Consider the following 22,325-nt stretch of genomic DNA (forward strand, 5'->3'; position numbering starts at 1 on the left):
AGGTCAGCTCAAAATGCATGCTGACATAAGTAATGCTAGCATGGCAGCATGATCTCATCATTTTTAGTATCCTATTCATATCCTAATTAATATTCTAGGTCAATATTAGATGAATGTAAATATGTTAATATTCCCAAAAAATACTTAGGCTTATAGATTCAAAATGTTATTTTATAATGTTAGGAGTGTGAACTGGTCAAGATGAGCTCTGATAGTCAGACTGCTGGTAGCTGAAGTTCTCCCTCAGTGTTATGAGGAGTTTTACAGGTCTGTGAATGAGTCCCAGGACACCAATAAGTGATGTGTCCTGGGACACATACAAACATGTATTATACTAGCAAAAGAAAAAAAAAGCAGTAGTTTAGAATCAAAAGTAGTTTCTTATGTCTATAGAGGTTTATTAAAAAGGTTTATTAAAAGTTTTTAACAGAAAAAACGTATCAATCAATTTGATATGTTCCATGTAGTCTACAATTTTAAAGGCCTTCGTGAAAGTTGCTGAGCATTACTTCAAGATAAAGATATTCATTCTGATCTTGTTTTATATTTCAGTGTTGATTGAAGTGTAATTGCTAGATTTGTATTAAAATGAATGTGCTTTACAATTGTTTACTTACATACACCCATATTCTGCATGGCTGTATTGGGACAATGTTTGTGCCAAAAAGGCGTATTTCACTCTTTTGCCATTTTTAAAAAAGTTAACAAATATAATTCAACTTAAACTGTAGCAGTATTGTTTTTATAGTAATGCTCAATCTGATAACACAAAAAGTTAAAATATTGTGCTTAGTATGTGGTAATGGCAGCTGATCCAAGTTTGATCAAAATTTGTTTTGGCTCTCCTGTAAAATCTACTATAACGCACTTACGCCCCTTTGGCTCCAAGCCCTCGATATGTAAGTTTCCTTTGGTTTGAAATGCATTTATAGCAGCTTTAGTAGTTTATGATTTATTTGCTGTACTGATACCAGTAGTGGTAAAGTTATTTCTTCATTCCTAGGTTTACATAGTAATTGTGTTTGAAGTTAAATTACCTTTGTTGGATTGTTAATTATTGAAATTAGGAATTATGATGTCTAGATTAATATCCTTTATCCGTTTTTCTTCTGTTATCAGATAAACCAGTCTAAGCTATCCCATAATAAAAGACTGGACTGGAACTCCTGCCTTTGCTCATCTGTCCTAACAGACAAGCCATTGAGTTGTTGATATTCCTGGAACCAGACTATCCTTAGGAGATCAGTATTCCTTCAAGCTAAATGTTCTTATCTAACTACTGTTTTTCCATAATCCAGTCACCCCATTTATCTGATTAAATGGTAACACATTGTGCAAAAGACGCCCATTCATATGGTCTGGCTTAGCTGAGATTGTAGGAAAAACCCCATTCACTGGCAAACTCTCATTACATAGACTATCCCAGCCGAGATTGGCCAGGGAATCCCATCCACTGGCCAACACAACAAGCCAAGTGCTAAATCATTAAGGCACTAACCCAGGTCGCTGAAAATCAACCCAGACCAAAACGGATCTGGCCCAAATCCACATCACATGCTGTAACTAGGCCAGCACTGAGCCACATCCTGCTGGACCGGACTTGGGCCAAATCTGGACCAGAACTGGCCAGAGTGGCTTATTTTCTTCATTGTGTGTGTGTGTGTGTGTGTGTGTGTGTGTTGGGGGGGATACAAACGCTGGCTCAGGTAAGGAAAAACCAAGTAGGGGGGTGAGGGAGGCAGGATATGAACCACATCAGATCAACATAATATAGATATGTTTGACTTGGGGACAAATCACATTGGGTCTATGCAATATAGATATGCTTGACCTAAACAATTTAATTACATCCAATAAACATGGTAAGATACAGTTGGATGAATCTAATTGTTTTACGTGGAAATATTCTGACAAATATTTTATAAGAAAATTAAAAAAACCTGTGTAAATACTTTGTTGAACATTAACAGATGATATCTAAATGCTCGACATATTATTTGTTCACATTAATTACGAATAATGATGACTTCACATTCTCCTTAGGAAGTTACATGTACACTACATTAGGTAATGTTTTACAAATTGTGTATTAGCAAAACTATTCTTGACTTATGAATCAAAAACAAAGATTTAACTAATGTCATTACTAATGATGTAATAATTTGTCACATAATAATAATAATACATTATTAAGACAAATCATTGATAATAATGGATTGATCATTAACTCCACATTAACTCATCATTAATTAATTGTTTATTAAGGGCTTATAAACATTCAGAGTAGAGTTTAGAGTAGGCTGTGGGCTCATTACAGGCAAGAAAAATCATATCTTGCCATTGTGAGTTATTTCCACAATGAAAAGAATATCTACATCTGTAAACTACAACGATCCCTACTGCAGGGAATTAGTAGAGCTGGTGAGGTGGGGATACTGATACTTAATATCTCAAGAACTAATTAGCTGGTTGTTGATTTTAGGAAGAAAGTAGGCCACCATCTTCCTCTCTCCATCAATGGTCAAGTTGTAGAGAGGGTCTCCTCCTTCCGGTTCCTTGGGACCACTATCCACGAATCCCTATCATGGGATCTTAACACCAGTCTCATAATCAGTAAAGCCCACCAGCGACTCTACTTCCTGCGGCAGCTGAAGAAGTTCGGGGTCGGTCAGAAAGCCATGACTCACTTCTATAGATCTGTAATTGAGAGTGTGCTCACTTTTTTCATTCTTGTCCGGTATGGCCACACAACCACTCAGGACAAGACTAAGCTTGAAAAGGTGATAGGCAGAGCATCTAAAATTTCCTCACTTGCATCCAGAATAATCAGGAAGGCTAAAAATATCACCACAGATCCCTCTCATCCGGCATATTAGGTCTTTAATCTCCTCCCATCAGGTAGAAGATACAGGAGCATGAAGTGTAGAACATCTCGCTTCAGGGATAGCACCTACCTCCAAGCCATCAGGCATCTGAACTTGCACTGATTATCTCTAAATGCACTTAACCTAACACTTTAACACGGTATGCACTTTACTACATGCTGGATAACATGCTGTTTTCTGACTGTGCCGTAAATGTAAAATTCTGTGTGTTTTATACTGTTGTTTTTACTGTGTGTATATTGTGTGCTGCTATTGCATTGTTGTTGTAGGAGAGTGAACCAAGACAAATTCCTATCAACTATGTTGACATGGCAATAAATTATTGAATCTTGAATCTTGAACGATGCAATATGTTATCGACTAATTCTATTCATATATACTGAACACTTCTGTTTTTGCTCCCATCTTTCATGAGTTGAAATAAAAGATCTAAGACTTTTTCTATGCACACAAAAATTTCTCTCAAATTTTGTTCACAAATTTGCACATTTTCGAGTGGCCTTTTATTGTGACCAGCCCAAGGCACACCTGTGCAATAATCATGCTGTTTAATCAGCATCTTGATATGCCACACCTGTCAGGTGGATGGATTATCTTGGCAAAGGAGAAGTGCTCACTAACACGGATTTAAACAAATTTGTGCACAGAATTTTAGAGAAATAAGCCTTTTGTGTGCATAGAAAAAGTCATGAAATAAGCAAAAACAAAAGTGTCGCGTTTATATTTTTGTTCAGTATAGAACCTGTTGAGTGACAATGTCATCCTGATTGTAGTTGTTCTGTGTAGGATGTGGTAACAGCAGCAGTTTCCTGTGTTAGTCGTCAGAGAGGTCAAACGCCTCCTTCAGCACCTCTGTCTCCTCCCACCATGCCACTGTGCTGCTGCTGTGGGACTCTTCACGTCTTAAATCCTTCACCCGCTGCCTGGTGGGTGTCAGAGAGAGAGCCGCCGGTATTTCCTGAGGTTTCAAAAAAAAAAAGTCCCGCCAGACCCCGCCGGTCGGGAGAGCCGGATGGCGGACATGGCCTCCCTCCTGATGCGCATCTTCCACCGAGGAGCGGAGAAGAAGAAGCCGAAGCACTATGAGAACCTCCGGAGGGACGTGGACCCGCAGGAGAGCTGGGAGGCCAAGGGAGAGCTGGGAGACGGGGCCTTTGGGAAAGTCTACAAGGTGGGTGGATATGGCAATACAGTTCTGCTTAGACACTGAGCTGAATACTCACTGTCTGTCCTCATAGATAGTCATAATATACAATAACACTCTTCTCATAGGCAGGACTGGTACCATATAGTCTGCACTTTTTTCACTCCTCCCTCTGAACTTCATGACTGTTGACCTTAAAAATGATCTTGAAACCAACACTCGACTCCCTTAAAACACACAATACACCCAAAGCTCAAAATAGAACTACAAAAATTTTAAGGAAGACAAGGTTTTTAATATACATCTGATGAATTGGAGGCTTCATGACGCTAAAATTTAAATTAAATCCAGCTGTGTTATTATCAAACTTTGACACCCGTATGTGGTTTTTGTGATTTCCTGTCAAACCAAAAGGTAGAAACGATGACTTCCTGCTGTCTCTGGAACTCTGCCCGTCTGTCTGCGAGCAAACCTGTTCAGCAAAAATATGTTGAACTACAGTTGTGTCTGCAAACTGACTGATCATAGCGAAACCATTTGCATCCAAATTTCTAGAAGATTGCTAGAATAGAAATGTCCTGTGTTGTAGGGAGTAACCTAACATGATTGTTTTTTGATGTTTCATGTCTGAACCAACTCTGTCTCACTCAAAATACATTTTTGCTTCAAGGGTTAGGGTTAGGATTTTATTTATTTTTGCTTTTTTCCCTTGAAAGACTCACATCAGTACTTTGAAATGTAGAAAATTAATGTGAGATTAGGACCATTATCAGTGTAAAGTTGCAGCACTTCAATTTGTGAAACTGCATTAGGTAACAAAAAGTCAAAAGAAACCTGTTCATCTTCTTTGCATAACCTATTTTCATAGATCTAATTTGAGTGCAGCATATCTAGCATAATGCTTTCTGAAACTGAAGATACGTTGTGTTCAGGTGCAGAATAAGAGCAGCGGCATCCTGGCTGCCGCTAAAGTGATGGAGGTGCACAACGAGGAGCAACTGAAAGACTACGTCACCGAGATCAACATCCTCACCGCCTGTCGACACAGCAACATTCTCACACTGCTGGATGCCACCTACTTCAATGGCTGGCTATGGGTGAGACCTCCTACTGTCAATCACACTGACATAAAAGTATACCTTAACAAGCACAGATCCTGTACAGACCCACGACATGTGTGTTCTATGCACTGAAGCACTGCGACAGTTAAATGACCTAACTCCACTAACGTTACTTAAATACCACAAGATGACATCACCTACCGTTAACGTTTGTAGGGCAGCGGAGATGAGTTGCTGTCTGTAAATCCCTGTTACTACCTGTGGAATATTAAGTTTCACTTTTGTTTTCACACCAGGAGACTCTGTTGACTGAGTTCAGTCTGCCGGTCTGCTGTCTGTACATCTCCAAATTACAGACATGATGTGATGCTACATCAGGTGCATTAGAGATCGATTTAGAGCCATTTCTACACACTGACCAACTTTTGATTTTTTGCCTCTGTATGGGAAACACTGCATCTCACAGTCAAACACGCCCTCTAGAGGCCATCTGATGAAGCGCAGCATCTCACTAAGCGTTGACTGACTGACTGACTGCCTGACCTGAATTTGCCTTGTGATGCAAATAAATAAATAAAAATAAATGTTGAGAGTAAATGTTAAAAATCGAATTACATACAACATGCACTACAAAATGATTAGGGAAATAAACTAGACACAGACTGAAATAAGTGGGCTATAGGTCTAAATGTCTAATGGTTTAGTGGTGGTGGAAAACTACTCAAATCCATTACTAAGTAGGAGTAAGTACGTAATAAGTAAAAGTAGCAATACCATAATGGAAAAATAAGTAATTAGCATTAGCATTTTACTGCTAAAAAGTATTAGCAGTAAAATGTACCTAAGTACTATCAATAGTAAAAGTAGTCATTTCGAAGGACGGAGTGTTAAATTATTGATGCATTAACCTGTAAGAAGTATTTTAATGTTGTAGGCGGTCTAGGTGGCACTAGGTCTAACTACTCCACACATAAAAATCTAACAATGCAACATATTTTATGAGCTTCGTATGTTTTGCATGTAAAACCTTATTCTGCTATTCTGCAGAGTAACTTGTAACTCCAGTCAGATAAATGTAGTGGAGTAAAAAGTTCAATATTTCCCTCTGAAATGTAGTGGAGTAAAAGTGTAAAGAGTATGCAGGTTTTCATTCCAACCAATAACTCCACTAGGGCTCTGTCTCATTTGGAAGGTGGCTTCTAGGAACCTTCCTAACAAGGTTTCTTGTTTGACTGTATGTAGCAGAGAAATAAAGTTAGCGTCACTATTTCAATGTCAAACCACTGCCTGTTTCTAGTCGTGTCTCCTCCACCGAATCCTTTGCTAGCGGGGAAATGGATTTCTGTCCCTTTCAGAGGATGGAGCATATTTGTTATTTTCATTGTGTTTTCTATTCCAATTATTTCTTGCCCATGCCCAAGTTTTACTCCAATGTATGCTTTTTGAGGATTGAAACAAATCAAAACTCAGTGTCCTTACAGTCAGTCTTCCATCAACAGCCATCTTTCACCGTAAATCACTCTGTTCTTTTGTGTTTTGTAGATCATGCTGGAGTTCTGTCCAGGAGGAGCGCTGGATGACATCATGCTGGGTACGTCCAACCTGGACCTGATCTGGAACACTAAGACTCTCTGTGTGTTTTTGAATAACTAGATTTCAGCCAGGAAACTTGCGTATTGGATAAATGTTTTATTGAACAAGAATGGCAGTACATTTTAGGTTTTGGCGATGAATGGATCTGCTTTTATGTACTCCTTGTCCACATACTGAGTGCACTACCTTCCTACCTAATAGGATACAGCAAAGAAAAACCTATTATATATAAGATAGCAAATGGGGATATTAAACATAATGCTAAAATGTGTTAAGTGAAAACATATGAATATATTTTAAAATATATAAAATATATAATATGATATGAAAATACACCCAAAATGAAATATATTCAGTATGAATATAAATATATGAATATAATATAAATATAACAGAATGAAGTTGCATGAGTTGCGTGAGTGAAGGTAATCACTGAAAAGTACATAAATAATGTATTTCTGTGTGTGTGTGTGTACATGTGTGCAGAGCTGGAGCGCGCTCTGTCTGAGCAGCAGATCAGTGAGGTCTGTTTCCAGACTCTGCAGGCCCTGTCCTACCTCCACCACAACCACATCATCCATAGAGACCTGAAGGCTGGAAACATCCTCCTCACCATGGATGCACGCATCAAACTAGGTACTACACACACACACACACACACACACACACGCGCGCGCGCACCGACACACACACAACCTGCAGGTATAGTTTGGTCTTAAATTCCTTTTTCTAGTCTTTACCCATCTAGCATGTGTGCTGCTTTTACCAACATATAATTGTCCCCCACTAAAGGGGGGACTATGGATCGGTCTCCGTCCGTCCGTCCATCTGTCCATCCGTCCGTCCGTCCGTTTGTTCATTCATTAGTAACACTGTAATGTTGACTTTGTGCCGCTAGGGGGCAGCATTGACAATGAATGGGGACTCAGTGGTAAAGCAGGTCATACAGTTAAAGTTATCATACAATGTGGGGGACAATGAATGGGGACTCTGTGGTAAAGCAATACAGTTAAAGTTATCATAGGTAACATAGTAGTCAACACGCTACACACTTGGAGACATCAGACTGGTGTTGAAGTGAGAGTCAATGGAGAATTTTTGGGCAAACCTCTAACCACAAGACACTGTAGTTATTGTCCAGTTGTTGGACTGTTGTTCTGTTATTGCATCATCACTGCACTACCACTGTGCCGTCAGTGTTGACTACTTATATCATATTACCACTTACCTACTGTGCAATACCATATATCACTTATCATTTAGCATTTATATTATTCATAACACTCACGCTCCTGGTGTTGTATGTTATATTGTATATTGTATTATAAATTGTATTGTAGTGTACATTGTGTAATGTATGGATTGTATTTATTGCGTATTGTAGTTCTTATATTTTGTACTGTATTGAGTAAAAACAGGACAATACCAGTTACTACATTTCAAGATATAACTTGTAAGCCTAATTCTGAGGAGAGTAGGCAACAGAAATATATGGTCAATCTGTCCTTTCATTGTCCCATACCAAAATGCTTATACAATTTCACAAATATTTCAAGTACACTCAGCAATCACTGACTGACCCAAGGGTGGAACTACATCACTGGTGGGGGACAACATGTTTACTATTTGCTTGTTACACTTACGCACACTCATCTGCTTTGACAAATAGGAACAGTGGTGGCAAATGGAGGCTAAACACTAAGAACCACAAAATTACAGGCACAGATGGACACTAAACACCATAAATTTGCATGGACAGACAGACACTAAACTACAAAACTACAGACTCCAAAATTGCCGCAGAATTGAACCAACACCCCTCTGACACAGTGTCATTAAAAACTGTGCTGAATTTGTCAGAAACTTCTTGTATCGGGGGCCATGCAGAAAGATGCATAACCTGGTGTAAGAGGCAGAAAACCTGGGCCCTCATTTATCAACACTGCGTAAAAAAGTGTCCTAAATTCTTTATTATGAATAAAATTTAGAATGTTCGCACGTACAAGAAAATTGGTATTTATCACCTGTAAGTAATCTGCCTTGATAAAGACTGCACTTTCTAAACCACCATGATGCTCGTGCACAGCCACTCATTAACATAAATATATGCCCTTTATTGACGATATATGGTAAGAACCTTCCCTTTAAATGCTGGCAAAAGTCACTTACGTCTCATTAAAACTTAGCATGGCTCAGACACAAAAAGAAGTATTTTTCTGAAGCAGAAATTGAAGTTTTATTAACTGAGGTTGAGGTGAACCACTTCAGAATTAAAAAACAAGCAAAGAAATATAGCCTGGGAGAATATGAGAGCTGCTGTAACTAGGGTTGCCAACTATCCTGTATCTACCTGAAAAAATTAAGACGTCCCATACCTACCTGAAGAAAATGCCTACAAACCTGACAAAACTGAACTTCCAAAAATTTTTCCTTGGTAATTTCTAGCGGATTTTGGGGTTTCTGCCAAAAACACAAACACCCTGGAGAAGAGAGCCACATTCATTGGAACCCCATACTGGTGTGTGTAACTCCTCTTTCAATTTATGTGTAAACATGTATCAACCATGACATGAATTTGTGGAGAACAAATCGTTTATTTTCTCTGTTATGCTTTATTAGTACCAGCAAGGTGATTTTGTATTCACTAGTTACTCCATTGTAATGAGATGCAATTACATCAAACGCTTATAATGAGAATATAATGATTAATCCTAAACTATCTTGATTCTGTTGTCTGTATCTGTCTGTCAACCTGTCTGTCTATCTGTCCGGTCTTGTGATATCTGTCCAGGATGGCTCCTGAGGTGATCCAGTGTGAAACATCTAAAGATACCTTATATGGTCCCAAGGCTGACATCTGGTCCCTGGGGGTCACGCTAATAGAATTGGCTGAGATGGAGCCTCCACACCACTCACTAAACCCCATGAGGGTTCTGCTGAAGATCACCAAGAGCCCTCCACCTACCCTCAGCAACCCACGCCAATGGTCAGGGCACACTAAACATTTTGATCAAAGTAAACTCAACTTGAACAACATGTATATGAAGTTTTGTGTCAATCGGACATACGGTTACTGATACGAGTCCATAGGCCGTTGGAGCCCACGTGCCAAATATGGTTGCTCTATGACTTATGGTTTCTGAGCAGAAAGAAAGAAAGAAAGAAAGAAAGAAAGAAAGAAAGAAAGAAAGAAAGGAAGGAAGAAAGGAAGAAAGAAAGAGTAATCAATTACAATAGGATTCCCAGCACTAGATGCCTAAATACAATTTCTTTGGTTAGTAGCATCTCTGCACAACCCTAATAGCTTGGGACTAGGTAGTGATTCCACTGTCTGCTGCATTGCCCCCCAGGTCCTCCCATTTCCAAGACTTCCTCCGTCGGGTGCTGCAGAAGAAACCAGAGGCTCGTTGGGGAGCTCAACAGCTTCTTGCCCACCCATTTCCCTGTGCAGGCCAATTCAGTCAAACGCTCAGAGAACTCATTGCGGAGGCCAAAGCAGAAGTCATCGAGGAAACCTCAGTATGGTTTGATGTTCAAATTTAAGCTACAAAAGTTCAAACAGCTTGAATTTATATACAACATAATTCAGTTCTGTTCAAAAAACTACTACACATTCTCTCAGCATTTCAGAGCTTCTTGGTATATTTTCAAGCCTCATGCAACACTTTCCCTCCTCTCCATCCCTCTTACAGTACCTGATAGACTTCCATGGTCCCTTGGATGGTGCGATCTTTGTTGAGAGTCCAGAGAGGATGGAGTCCTCTCCGAGCAAAGAGAAAGCAGAAAGCCCAAAGGTCAAACCCACTATAGACAGTCAGACAGGTATCTCCAACTCAGACCAAGACCTTCCTGATACAGCGCAGAAACACAAGAAGATGGAGGCACTGCGGAGGAGGAGCAGCAACACCGATAAGAGCAAACAGAAAGCCAGACGTCTGTCTGTTCCTTTCCTCTCCTTTCTCACCACCACTTCTCAGCGCTTCAAGTTTGGGCCCTCAGAAGATGGACAGCCTGATCCAGCCAATAACAGTCAGAGCCTGAATGATCCCATTGGCGAGTCAAATGGACAGGCGCTAGCAGATGAAGTGCCAGAGCTGGAAGTATGTATAAAGCCAGATAGATGCAGCTTGGATGGAGGAATCAAACTCAGCTCCTCTGTGTCTGAAACAGATAACCACGAAGGGAGTAAGGAAGCAGAGATCGGAGGCCAGAGAAAAGAGGATATGGTTGAAAAAGACTGTGAGGTTGGAAATCTTAAGGACGATTTGGAAAGTCGTCCCCTCAAACAAGAAAATCCACTCAAACAAGAAAATCCACTTGCAGCAAAAGTAGCTAAACTGGCATGTGTGAACTTTGCTGAAGAAGACACGGATAACAGTACAAGTGACACACCAGTTACTGAGGTGGTTTGTTCTCGCCAAACTACAACATTCCGTGTGGCTGAGGGCCTGGGCCTGGCTACCCCTCCTCAGGCCCACGCTCACAGTCTATTGGTCTTGGCCTTGGCTCTAGAGTTTCCTCAAAAAATCACCAGCACCAGAGTGGAGAGAGAGCACTCCCAAACAGAGTACCTCTCCCTGTCCGCTCGAATGTTAACAGATAGGAACCCCCCAGTTACTGAGGTGGTTTGTTCTCTCCAAACTACAACACACCATGTGGCTGAGGGCCTGGACCTGGCTACCCCTCCTCAGGCCCACGCTCACAGTCTATTGGTCTTGGCCTTGGCTCTAGAGTTTCCTCGAAAGATCACCAGCACCAGAGAGGAGAGAGATCTCTCCCAAACCGAGTACCTCTCCCTGTCCGCTCGAATGTTAACAGATAGGAGCCCCATAAAAACTTTAGCTGCCAGTGCAGTGTTCTGTCAGGAGAGAGACCTGAGAATCAATACACGGACTACTGAAGTGGCTGAGAAGAACAGACAGGAACAGAGTGAAGAGGAGGAGTTGGATGAGAACCAACCTACTGAAAGAAAGACTGAGAGAACAGTGAGGCATGAAGAACATGGAGTCCTAAAAGAGATGGCTGTGTTAGACAAGGACTTACAAACCCAGAGGTCCACGTCTGATGTCAACGACGTGCAGGACACTCTTCATTCAGGACAAACAGATACGATACAGATGGCATCAAACCAAAAAAATGACTTTTGTCCTATATCTAACACAAAAACTGCAGGCGATGAGAGTAGATTAAATACAACAACTGAGAAAACAGAAATGCAAGAAAAAAATCCTGACACAAAAACAGTTGAACATTTAGTTGGAGAAGAAAACGACACAGCAGAGGAATGCAATGCTCAAGGACATACGCAGTATAAAGAGGATGCTTTATTTGATGAGGACAATTTGACAGAGTCATCGGAGTCAGAGCCATCTCCTTCAGCTCAGACAATACAAACAGAGATAACAAACCTGCCTAAGACAGCACTAACAGAGGTGACAAACCCAGATAACACAGCATCAACAGAGATGGCAAATTCAGCTAATGCAGAATCGCCAGAGGTGACACACTCGGCTACAACAGTATCGAGAGATATCACAAACTCAGCTACGACAGTATCAGGAGATATCACAAACTCAGCTACAACAGTATCGAGAGAGATGTTAAACTCAGATACGACAGTATCGAGAGATATCACAAACTCAGCTACAACAGTATCAGGAGATATCACGAACTCAGCTACGACAGTATCGAGAGAGATGTCAAACTCAGATACGACAGTATCGGGAGATATCACAAACTCAGCTACGACAGTATCAACAGAGGTGACAAACCCAGCTAACACAGCATCAACAGAGATGGCAAATTCAGCTAATACAGTATCGCCAGAGGTGACACACTCAGCTACGACAGTATCAAGAGATATCACAAACTCAGCTACAACAGTATCAGGAGATATCACAAACTCGGCTACGACAGTATCAGGAGATATCACAAACTCGGCTACGACAGTATCAGGAGATATCACAAACTCAGCTACGACAGTATCGAGAGAGATGTCAAACTCAGAGACGACAAACTCAGCTACAACAATATCAACAGAGATGACAAACTCAGCTAAGACAGCATTAACAGAGGTGACCAACTAAGATCAGATTGCACCAACAGGTGTTTATCATCCAGGGGTGATAAACACAGTAGTGGCACCAATTTGCAGATTGTAAATCAGAGACAACATTCAGAGACAGATCAAAATGGCATATCAGACAATTCCCTGGTCTGTATATCAATGCAATGATAGCAGTTGCAGTTTAGTTTTGTATCTAAAATGTGGTGCCATGTTTAGAGTTTTGTCAGAGTAAAGGAGAATTCATTCAGAGTGATGTGTACGATGAGCTGCATCAGGAATAAGGGGGTCTAAGTCTGTAATAATGGTCTTGTATTCCAGGGTTTTGCCCCTTCCAGGAAGACGATTAAGAAGACCCGGAAGTTTCTGCTGGACGGCCGGGAGGTCACCATTACCACGTCCAAGTTAGTCAGTCAGAACGACAAAACAGAACAACGGATCCGATCCCACAGGTCTGCCAGAAAGCCCGCAGGCTTTCTTTACATCAGTGTTTTATGTATAAAGTGTATCAGAGGGGATTCTCCATTCATTTGTTGTATCACACCTGCTGTCGTGAAAAACCTCGTAATTTTCATGTGTTAACTTCAACTGAAGGAATAGACAGTCCTCTATGAGTTGATGGCTTTCAAAACACATTGGATAAACTTTGACATACATGGTATACATGGCATATTTTTACTGCTTTGACGTTTCCTTGGTCACTCAGCTCTATATGGAATGCATGGACATCTGCTGACTTGTTGACTGTATTGCTCACAGTTTGAATGTAGGATTAGTTCTTGAAAAGTCAACATTTTGCAGATGCAAGGTTTTCACCTGACAATGGCAATACGGATGAGTGCTACAATCAAACATCATAAGAAGTACATAGCAACTAGAATGGGGTGGTAGTATGTAGTTGTCTCTTTTTAAGTCTTTTGCTCCAGTTTTATTCAGCAGACTGAGATTGTATGGCTTGCACCAGTCCCATCGTGCGTGTGTGTGTGTGTGTGTGTGTGTGCGCATGTGTGTGTGCATGCAGGCGTGAGGACCTGCAGGCTCTGAAGCTGCTGCAGAGGGAGGAGCAGAGGGAGTACAGCCTGCTGGAGCGTCGCCTCCACCAGCAGAGAGATACACTGTTCAGACAAACCCACCAGGAGCTGACAGTCAGTCCCTCCTCTGCTTTCACCAGTCACCTTACTATAGCGCACTTCACCACATTTCCACTAGGGGTCAGCCAATATGGGTTTCTGAAGGCTGATGCTGATACATTTGGATTGAGGCTATATATGATATTTCATGTCGATATTCAATACCTTTCAATTTGAAAAACTATTACCCAGTTTGATTTGGGTACTATATCCAAATGAAAGTTAAACAGGTCTGATTTAATGGGTTGGGTTAGCAGAATAGGCTTCAATTACTAGATTGATTTATATTGGCTATATTGACAGCTCACACCACTTTGACTTAATTTGTGTGTGTGATCTGTGCGTGTGTGTGTGTGTGTGTGTGTGTGTGTGTGTGTGTTGCTGTGCTGTCAGAGCAAGAAGCAGTACTATGTGGTGGAGCTGGAGAAGCTGGAGAAGCAGTTCGACCAGCAGAGTAGATGGCTGGAGGCTGAGCATACCAGCTGGCTGACAGAGTTCAACCGCAAGATGAAGAACCAGCAGGACAAAGCTCCTGCAATGAAGGTTCGCACACACACACACACACACACACACACACACACACACACACACACACACACACACAGGTGAAGACTGATATACTGGGTTCCGATAAAGGGCTTTAAATAAACTTCACGTATCAGTCAGTCAGTGTGGTCCACCTCTGATATAATGAAGGTTCTCACCCTGACTACAGCTGCCCAATACGTTTTCATTGTTATTATTATTATTTTTGGGTATGGGTATATCAAATTAAACATTGGAAATCAACACAAAATATTAGCTATTGGCCAAGAACATAGACAAGTCCATCATGCTCAGCTGGAATCAGATTTGTTTTGACTACTGCCAAAATCTCTAACCTGGTTGGATGACAGGTTGCCAAAACTGTCCAATAAAAAAAGCTACTTGTTGGTCATGTGACTTTTTTTTTTTTTTTTTTTTTAAATCCCATGTTTTGCTCGAAGTTGGGCTGTGTGAACCTAAACAAACGAAAAACAAACTGGAGGTGGGATCATACCCTTAGGCCCTGACCTTTGGCTTTCTTATTTTTGGTCGCTCATCATTTTTGGAGATCCATGAACTGAAGCTCATTCTACTGATGCACTGTCAGTGTCAGTCTCTCTGAATAAGAGAGTCATAGAGCTGTTTGTTTGTTTGTTTGTGTTGCAGCAGCTGAATGACACGTTACAGAAAGGAGTTCACCAGCACAAGAGGAGAGTCGCCTCCCTGGACTGGGAATACACCACCAAGTCCCAGCAGCTGCACAGATGTACACACACACACACACACACACACACACACACATTGGATGAAAATTAGTTGTAGACATCAAATTGCAGAAGCACACAGTTTAAATTGAATTTATAACCAAAATGAAAAGAGCAAAAATGAAAAGATCTAAACCAAGCTTCAGCCAGAATTACATCATTTCTTTGCTCTGCTGTAAAGTAAATCTCATTTATACTCCTGTGGCTCCAGGTACTGGATTTGATGTAAAGTACTGTATGTCTGTCCCCCTCTTTCAGCCAGGGAATGTGTGATCTGGGAGATGGAGCAGCGCCACCTACAGGAGAAGTATCATTTGTTCAAACAGCAAGTCAAAGAGCAGTTCTCCCTGCAGAGACAGCAGCTCACCAAACGCCACAACAAAGTAAGAGACACCACCTTTAAAACAATTAACAGACAATTCCCCCATCATGAGACAATGAGAATGAATTTAAGACGTTCAAAACCCTCATTTTCCTCAATTATTTCAGCTCTCTCCCTTTTCCTCTCCTCTGGTCAGTCAGGGTGTCGGGTTTAGGCTTGAACAGAACTTGACCAATTAGTCCAATAGTCCTCTGTGTCTTTTTCTTCTCCTTTTTTCTCTCCCATATGACTCTCTTCCTTTCTCCTCCCATCTCCTGTCTCCTCATTTTCCTCAATTATTTCAACTCTCCCTTTTCCTCTCCTCTGGTCAGTCAGGGTGTCGGGTTTAGGCTTGAACAGAAGTTGACCAATAGTCTAATAGTCCTCTGTGTATATTTCTTCTCCTTTTTTCTTCTCTGCTCCTCTCCCATATGACTCTATTCCTTTCTCCTCCCATCTCCTCTCTCCTCATTTTCCTCAATTATTTCAGCTCTCTCTCCCTTTTCCTCTCCTCTGGTCGGTCTGGCGGGGAGAGACCGTCTGCTCACCAGAATGTCTCAGGTTTGATCACAGCAACATTCACTGTTAATCCGCTAAATGGGAAATCTAATGCTCTTGTCTGGCAGGACACGGAGCGAACCGCCCATTTCCACAGGGTTCTTCTGGCGGAGGAGAAGAACCAGCATGTCCAAGCGAGCAGTCAGCTCCAGAGAACCCAGCGCTCCCAGTCCAAAGCCGGGCTTTCCCAGTTCAAGTTGGAGCTAAAGACACTGGGGCTGACTGGTCCTGAGCAAAGGCAGCGCCTCGCACTGGTCAGTGAGTCAAACTTCAGCATGTTGTTATGTCACTATGTTCGGCTGGGGGACACACTGGAAGACTTACAAAGTGGATAAGAAGTGATTTTGAAAACACATTTGGGACAGTCTGCTCGTTCTCCTGATATGATGGATATGACGGAGTTTGATTGAATGGGAATCCCTTAACTGCAATTGACTCTTTACCGTATTAATATTATTAGCATTATTAATTGTAGTTGTAATAGTGGTAGTAGCAGTTAGTAGTAGTGGTATCCTGGGTTTCAATGGAGAGTGTTTATGTCCCATGATGGTCTAAATCAGTGATTCTCAACCTTTTTTATATCAAGGACCCTAATTTAGTCCACATTAGAGCTACGGACCCCCATTTGATGAGATTTTGTCTCTCAGACCCAAATCTGAGAATATTTTTATTATTCGATATGATTTTGTCCAGAATCCCATGACTATCTGTATTGTAGGTAGAGAGATAACAGTGTAGCTATGATCAAAATAGTCATTCTTCTGCATTGTCTAATTGTGTTCACTTCTTGTAAATGAAATAATGGTGAAATTTAACAATTCATCAGTTTGCTGGGGACCAACCTGGAACCCACTCAAGGACCCCTGGTGGTCCCCGGACCCCACGTTGAGAACCACTGGTCTAAATGCTGTTTCAGAGGCTTTTCCACTCTGATAAGAATACAATTCTGGAGGAAACACTTTTGGAATTTTGTGGCATGGGATTGGATAGAAAATATTGAATAGCGACAAAAAGAAATTGCTTCTGAAGCCCATATCGGTTGAACCATACTTTCAAATGTTAGCCATTCCTAAGGAGTTCAGATGAGGCTCTAGATTCTGTTCTTTTGTATTGATATGTGTGATTCATTGCATTAATGTATGTGATTGCTTCAGACAACCATTTGTGGGAACAATACAATTAGAAACATTACTATCTACATTGTTATTTAGTAACAATGTGTTTCCCTGTGCTGATAGTTTGTGACAGAGGAAGAGGGCCGACAGCGACTGGAAAGGCAACATCTCCAGCAACATGAGGAGCAGCAATTATCAGAGATCCAACAGCAGTTTGACGCCAACATGGCTGACCTCCACCAGATACAGGTATTATCACATGGTAACAGACATACTACATGTAGCATCAAGCAAGCAAGCTGTCCAACAAACACCAATTATGTTCGCCATATCAAATAAGTAAATAAATTTAACCAGTCAGACACGGTCTTCGTCGTGCCTTGCCTTCTGTCTCGTGTTTAAGACGTCTCGTTTTGAGCCAACTGAAGGAACTTCACAGGCAGAAGATGTTATTTTGGATGCTAAAATAATAAAAACCCAGATATAGAACTTGAAATGGCAACACCACCTCTATCCAGACCAGCCGTCGGAGCTCTCGTGTGGCAAATAAAGTCTGCTTCTACTGCTTCTAGAAGGTTGCCTCAAAGGAAAGAACCATGCTTGCGTCCAACTTGAATAACTTCGACCCAACAGCCTTCATAATATTCAAACTTCACTCGGTCATGTGAATGCCCACGTTCAAGCCCTAAAAAACGATCTTTATCCTGTCCCTGCTCCATCTCCAGCATCTACGGCTCCTTCCACCCCAGGGCCTCCCCTTCCAGTGGTGGAAAGTAACTAAGTACATTTACTCAAGTACTGTACTTAAGTACAATTTTGAGATACTTGTACTTTACTTGAGTATTTCCATTTGATGCTACTTTATATTTCCTCTCCACTACATTTCAGAGGGAAATATTGTACTTTCTACTCCACTACATTTATTTGACAGCTCTAGTTACTTTTCAGATGGAGATTTGACACGATGGATAATATAACAAGCTTTTAAAATATAACACATTGTTAAAGATTAAACCAGTGGTTTCCAACCTTTTTGGCTTTTGATGTCATACAAAAAGCAGTGTGTAGTCGGGGTCACATTTCAGATGTCTATGAGTTGTTAACAGCTCCACCAAATAGTGATTTTTCCCTCTAAACCTCACATGGTTTCATTTCAATAAATGTTCAAATGATCCAGTATTTCAGTAAAAATCAAAGATTAGAGAAAAAGTCCAAAAACTGAAAACAGATTTGTGTATCAGAACAGATTTATCTGGTGACCCTTTGGAGGGGCCTGACCCCTAGGTTGGGAACCACTGGACTAAACTAGCTAACTGTATATAAAGTAGTAGCTCCACCTCCAGCAGCTACAACAGTAACATGCTGCTTACACACTGATGCTTCAGTATTAATAATCTAATGATGTCATATATAATAAAATATCAGTCAGAGGGACCAAACCACTACTTTTACTTTAATACTTTAACTAAATTTTGCTGCTAATACTTATGTACTTTTACTTCAGTAGGATTTTTCATGCAGGACTTTTACTTGTAATGGAGTATTTTTACATTGCTGTATTGGTACTTTTACTGAAGTAAAGGATCAGACTACTTCTTCCACCACTGTCACCTTCTCAAAGAATTTTGTTGCATGCACATGACGTCACGTTACTACTAAGAACTCACTTAACTAAATATGAATCATTATAGGTGGTTGGTTAGGCTCAATTTTCAATTCAAGATATTTCTGTTCGAGTGTGTATTTTGGTATATGTATGAAAATGCTGACATGCTGCTGGCTGTCACCTCAGTGAAAAGCACATGTGTTGAGATTGCAGCATGCGGTTGCCATACATAGGCTAGGTACATTTAGTGGCATAGAATACTTCCCTTAAGTCAAGATACTGCAAGTGTATATCTTGTGTTGCAACATATTGTTTCTACACACAGGGGTCATTCCATGTCAAATCACATGCCATGACACCCACCATCTCAGCTTTGAAAGGGTTCCTGTTGTTAGAGACCAGTAAGAGTGTGATCATACCAGGTTCTAACCACCAGATGGCGGTGCTGTTCAGTGAAAAAGAGAAGAAGAAACACAAATGTTTTCAACGTTAACTTAAAGCTTTACCTTCAAACATGTAGAGCAGTGGTTCTCAACGTGGGGTCCGGGGACCACCAGGGGTCCTTGAGGGGGTCCCCAGCAAATTGATGAATCGTTAAACTTCATTTACAAGAAGTTAACACAATTAGAGAATGTAGAAGAATGACTGTTTTGATCATAGTTTCACTGTTCTATCTCTACCTACAATACAGATAGTCATGGAATTCTGGACAAAATCATATCTAGCAATAAAAATATTCTCAGATTTGGGTCCAATAGACAAAATCTCAGTGGTGGACTGTACAAATGGGCTCTAATGTGGACTAAATTAGGGGTCCTTGATATGAAAAAGGTTGAGAATCACTGATGTAGATTTTAGAGGTAATGTTGTTGTAATGTTAGAGAATGTGTTTGTCGCCCGTCAATGCAACATTTTGTACAAAATTGAAAGGAAAACACATCATTAGTGGGGCATCAAGGATTCATGTGGCATGCCATTTTTTCACTTTTGCAGGGTTCACACAGGCCACGAGAATCCTTGAAACTTTATGGATTTGAGAAAAATAAAATAAGTCCTTAAAAGTTTTTTTTTTTTTTTTAAATGAATAGATTGCTTTGAAAGTACTTGATTTTTTTTTCATTTACACTATACACAATAAATTACATACATTTATTGTAAACCAATAAAAATGTTGAGCTCATGATGCTGAAAGCCGGTCTTTAACTGATGGTTCATGAATACAATGCCACTGACAACAGAACTGATTTCAAAATAAAAGCCCCAGTGCTGGGCCATGACAAAACAGGCAAACATATAATAAACCCAAAGAACGTCCTCAGTAAAGAAGGCAATATGAAAACAATGTATAGGTAATTTACACTACATCATACACTATACTCTGCTACAAACCTTCTTGTGTTGTAGCCCCAGATCTTGTCATATTCCCATACTCTACTACAAAACCATGTGAATAAAATCCCAAATAAAATGGGAATGAAATCAACTACATTACACTGTTTTCCTAATGAAAAAAAAAGAAAAATGCTCTGTGTGTGTGTGTGTGTGTGTGTGTGTCAGAATGAGAAACTCCAGCTGCTGGTGGACATGGAGAAGCAGAAAATCCGCGGCCTAGAAGATGAGCACACTTTGGAGCTAAATGAATGGAGAGACAAGCTGGCCCGCAGGAAAGAGGTAGAAGAGTTTTCCATCGTTAGTCCTTCTCCCTGTTGCCTTTTACATGCTGAACTGAAAGGTGTTTGCACTGCAGGCGTTGGAGGAGGACCTGGCCCGACGAAGAAGAGAGAAGGAAGAAATCCACCAACAAAGAAGTGGGCCGGACTGCAGAGACGCTGCCCGATCATCACGCTTCTCCCAGTTTTTCCGGACCGACAAAAAACACTGACAGCCAGAGCCACATACTTCAGAATAGGGTTAAACTGATATATTGGGCCGATATTGAAGTGTTTTAAGAATTGGAATCTGGTCCAGTCTGATATGATGGATATGATGCAGTTTGATTGATTACATATTTATTGTAGAATTGATCAATACTACACTGAGTCCTTAACCTCATTTGATTCTAATGACACATTAAGATCAGATTCCACACAATCCTGCATGAAAATGTTAGTCCTCATTAAAAATATCAATATTGTTATCAGCCTCCTCTATTGCTCTTTGTAGGGAAATCCTCTTTTCTCTTGCCCCTCCACAAGGAGGTCATATATATATACTATACACTCTGCATTATTAAATATTTGGACAGCAATAGGAATCACTGCCTGAAGATCAAAATGATTTTTACATTATTGCAATAATCAGCATCTTTTTAAACATGTATAAAAGCATTATTCAAAGTGTAGGTGGAGTCTTTGTATATGAGATGAACACATGAAATGGACACTGGAAATGAATCACAGCCTGTACATGGAAACATTAAAGCAGTGGTTCTCAACGTGGGGTCCGGGGACCACCAGGGGTCCTTGATGGGGTTCCAGGGGGTCCCCAGCAAATTGATGAATTGTTAAACTTCAGCATTATTTCATTTACAAGAAATAATTTACAAGAAAAAAACACAGTTAGAGAATGTAGAAGAATGACTATTTTGATCATAGTTTCACTGATTTCTCTCCACCTACATACAGATCATCATCACGATTCTCACAAAATCATATCTAACAATAAAAATATTCTCAGATTTGGATCTGAGAGACAAAATCTCATCAAATGGGGGTCTGTGGCTCTAATATGGACTAAATTAGGGGTCCATGATATGAAAAAGGTTGAGAATCACTGCATTAAAGAACATTCATTTCACAGCTTGTATATGGAAAACACTTAAGAACAGTAACACAAAACCGTTCACAGCACAGACATACTGGCACACACAAAACTACCAAAAAAATAGTCTGCTATTGGGGTAATTTGTTAAGAGCTGTGATGGCAGAGGACACAAAGCTCCTGCTGAAATGTACTTTTTACTTTGGTATTCCAATTGGGAAATGTGTAGAGCACCCTCAGGAGATTATATATACCAATCAGTTTCAATAGGACTAACAGAGCAGGAGTTATGGCCTTTGAAACATTTTAGTTTTAATTCTAACGCCACCACTAGGCTAATTTGGGTAAAATTTGCTGTGAAGCATTTGCACACCAGTCTCTATAACTGTTGCAAAGTGCATGTAAAAACCTGATCCAGCTGTTTTGTTTGTTTGTTTGTTTGTTTTTTTCAAATTATGCAAATCAGCAAAAAATCTATTTAGGCAGACCTTAGTGGTCCAATTGGCAAATTTGGGACACTCAAGAGAATATGTTGAAACACAGGTGAAGTTTGTCCATATAACACACAGGGAGGCTGCCAGCACAACTCCATAGCAGCCTTCTCCAAAACAACTGAAGTCAGTGGGGACCAGTTCTTCAGAGTTCCAAAAAGACCTACAGTATATTTACACCATCATTTAGTGCAAATCATAACTACAGCTGATTGATTTGCAACAAATAATGGTGTATAGGTCTTTCTATTCACAGTGTGATTGTTTG

General features: G+C 40.5%; 1 protein-coding gene across 1 annotated transcript; it reads left to right on the plus strand.

Moving 5' to 3' along the window:
- Positions 1-3,806: 3,806 nt before the first annotated feature.
- Positions 3,807-21,257, plus strand: LOC139643959 (STE20-like serine/threonine-protein kinase). Its single transcript, XM_071519283.1, has 17 exons — positions 3,807-4,056; positions 4,962-5,126; positions 6,633-6,681; positions 7,170-7,319; positions 9,129-9,201; positions 9,475-9,669; positions 10,034-10,202; positions 10,376-12,757; positions 13,069-13,199; positions 13,769-13,892; positions 14,271-14,420; positions 15,069-15,168; positions 15,425-15,549; positions 16,154-16,339; positions 17,324-17,449; positions 20,364-20,477; positions 20,554-21,257. Exons 1-17 carry the CDS (start codon positions 3,898-3,900, stop codon positions 20,686-20,688), a joined length of 4,533 nt encoding a protein of 1,510 aa, XP_071375384.1. The 5' UTR covers positions 3,807-3,897; the 3' UTR covers positions 20,689-21,257.
- The last annotated feature ends 1,068 nt before the right edge of the window (positions 21,258-22,325 follow it).

The sequence above is a fragment of the Centroberyx affinis genome, unplaced genomic scaffold, assembly GCF_046629955.1.
Source record: "Centroberyx affinis isolate AG114_WGS23_722 - 3 ecotype Tasmania unplaced genomic scaffold, CSIRO-AGI_Caff_v1 ptg000680l_1, whole genome shotgun sequence".
NCBI classification, from domain to species: Eukaryota; Metazoa; Chordata; class Actinopteri; order Beryciformes; family Berycidae; genus Centroberyx; species Centroberyx affinis.

Excerpts from the sequence above, each read along its gene's own strand:
- LOC139643959 (XM_071519283.1), top strand. The coding sequence starts at position 3,898 with ATGGCGGACATGGCCTCCCTCCTGATGCGCATCTTCCACCGAGGAGCG. Across the intron at positions 5,127-6,632 it reads ACTTCAATGGCTGGCTATGG|ATCATGCTGGAGTTCTGTCC; the intron begins GTGAGACCTCCT and ends TGTGTTTTGTAG. Across the intron at positions 10,203-10,375 it reads AAGTCATCGAGGAAACCTCA|TACCTGATAGACTTCCATGG; the intron begins GTATGGTTTGAT and ends TCCCTCTTACAG.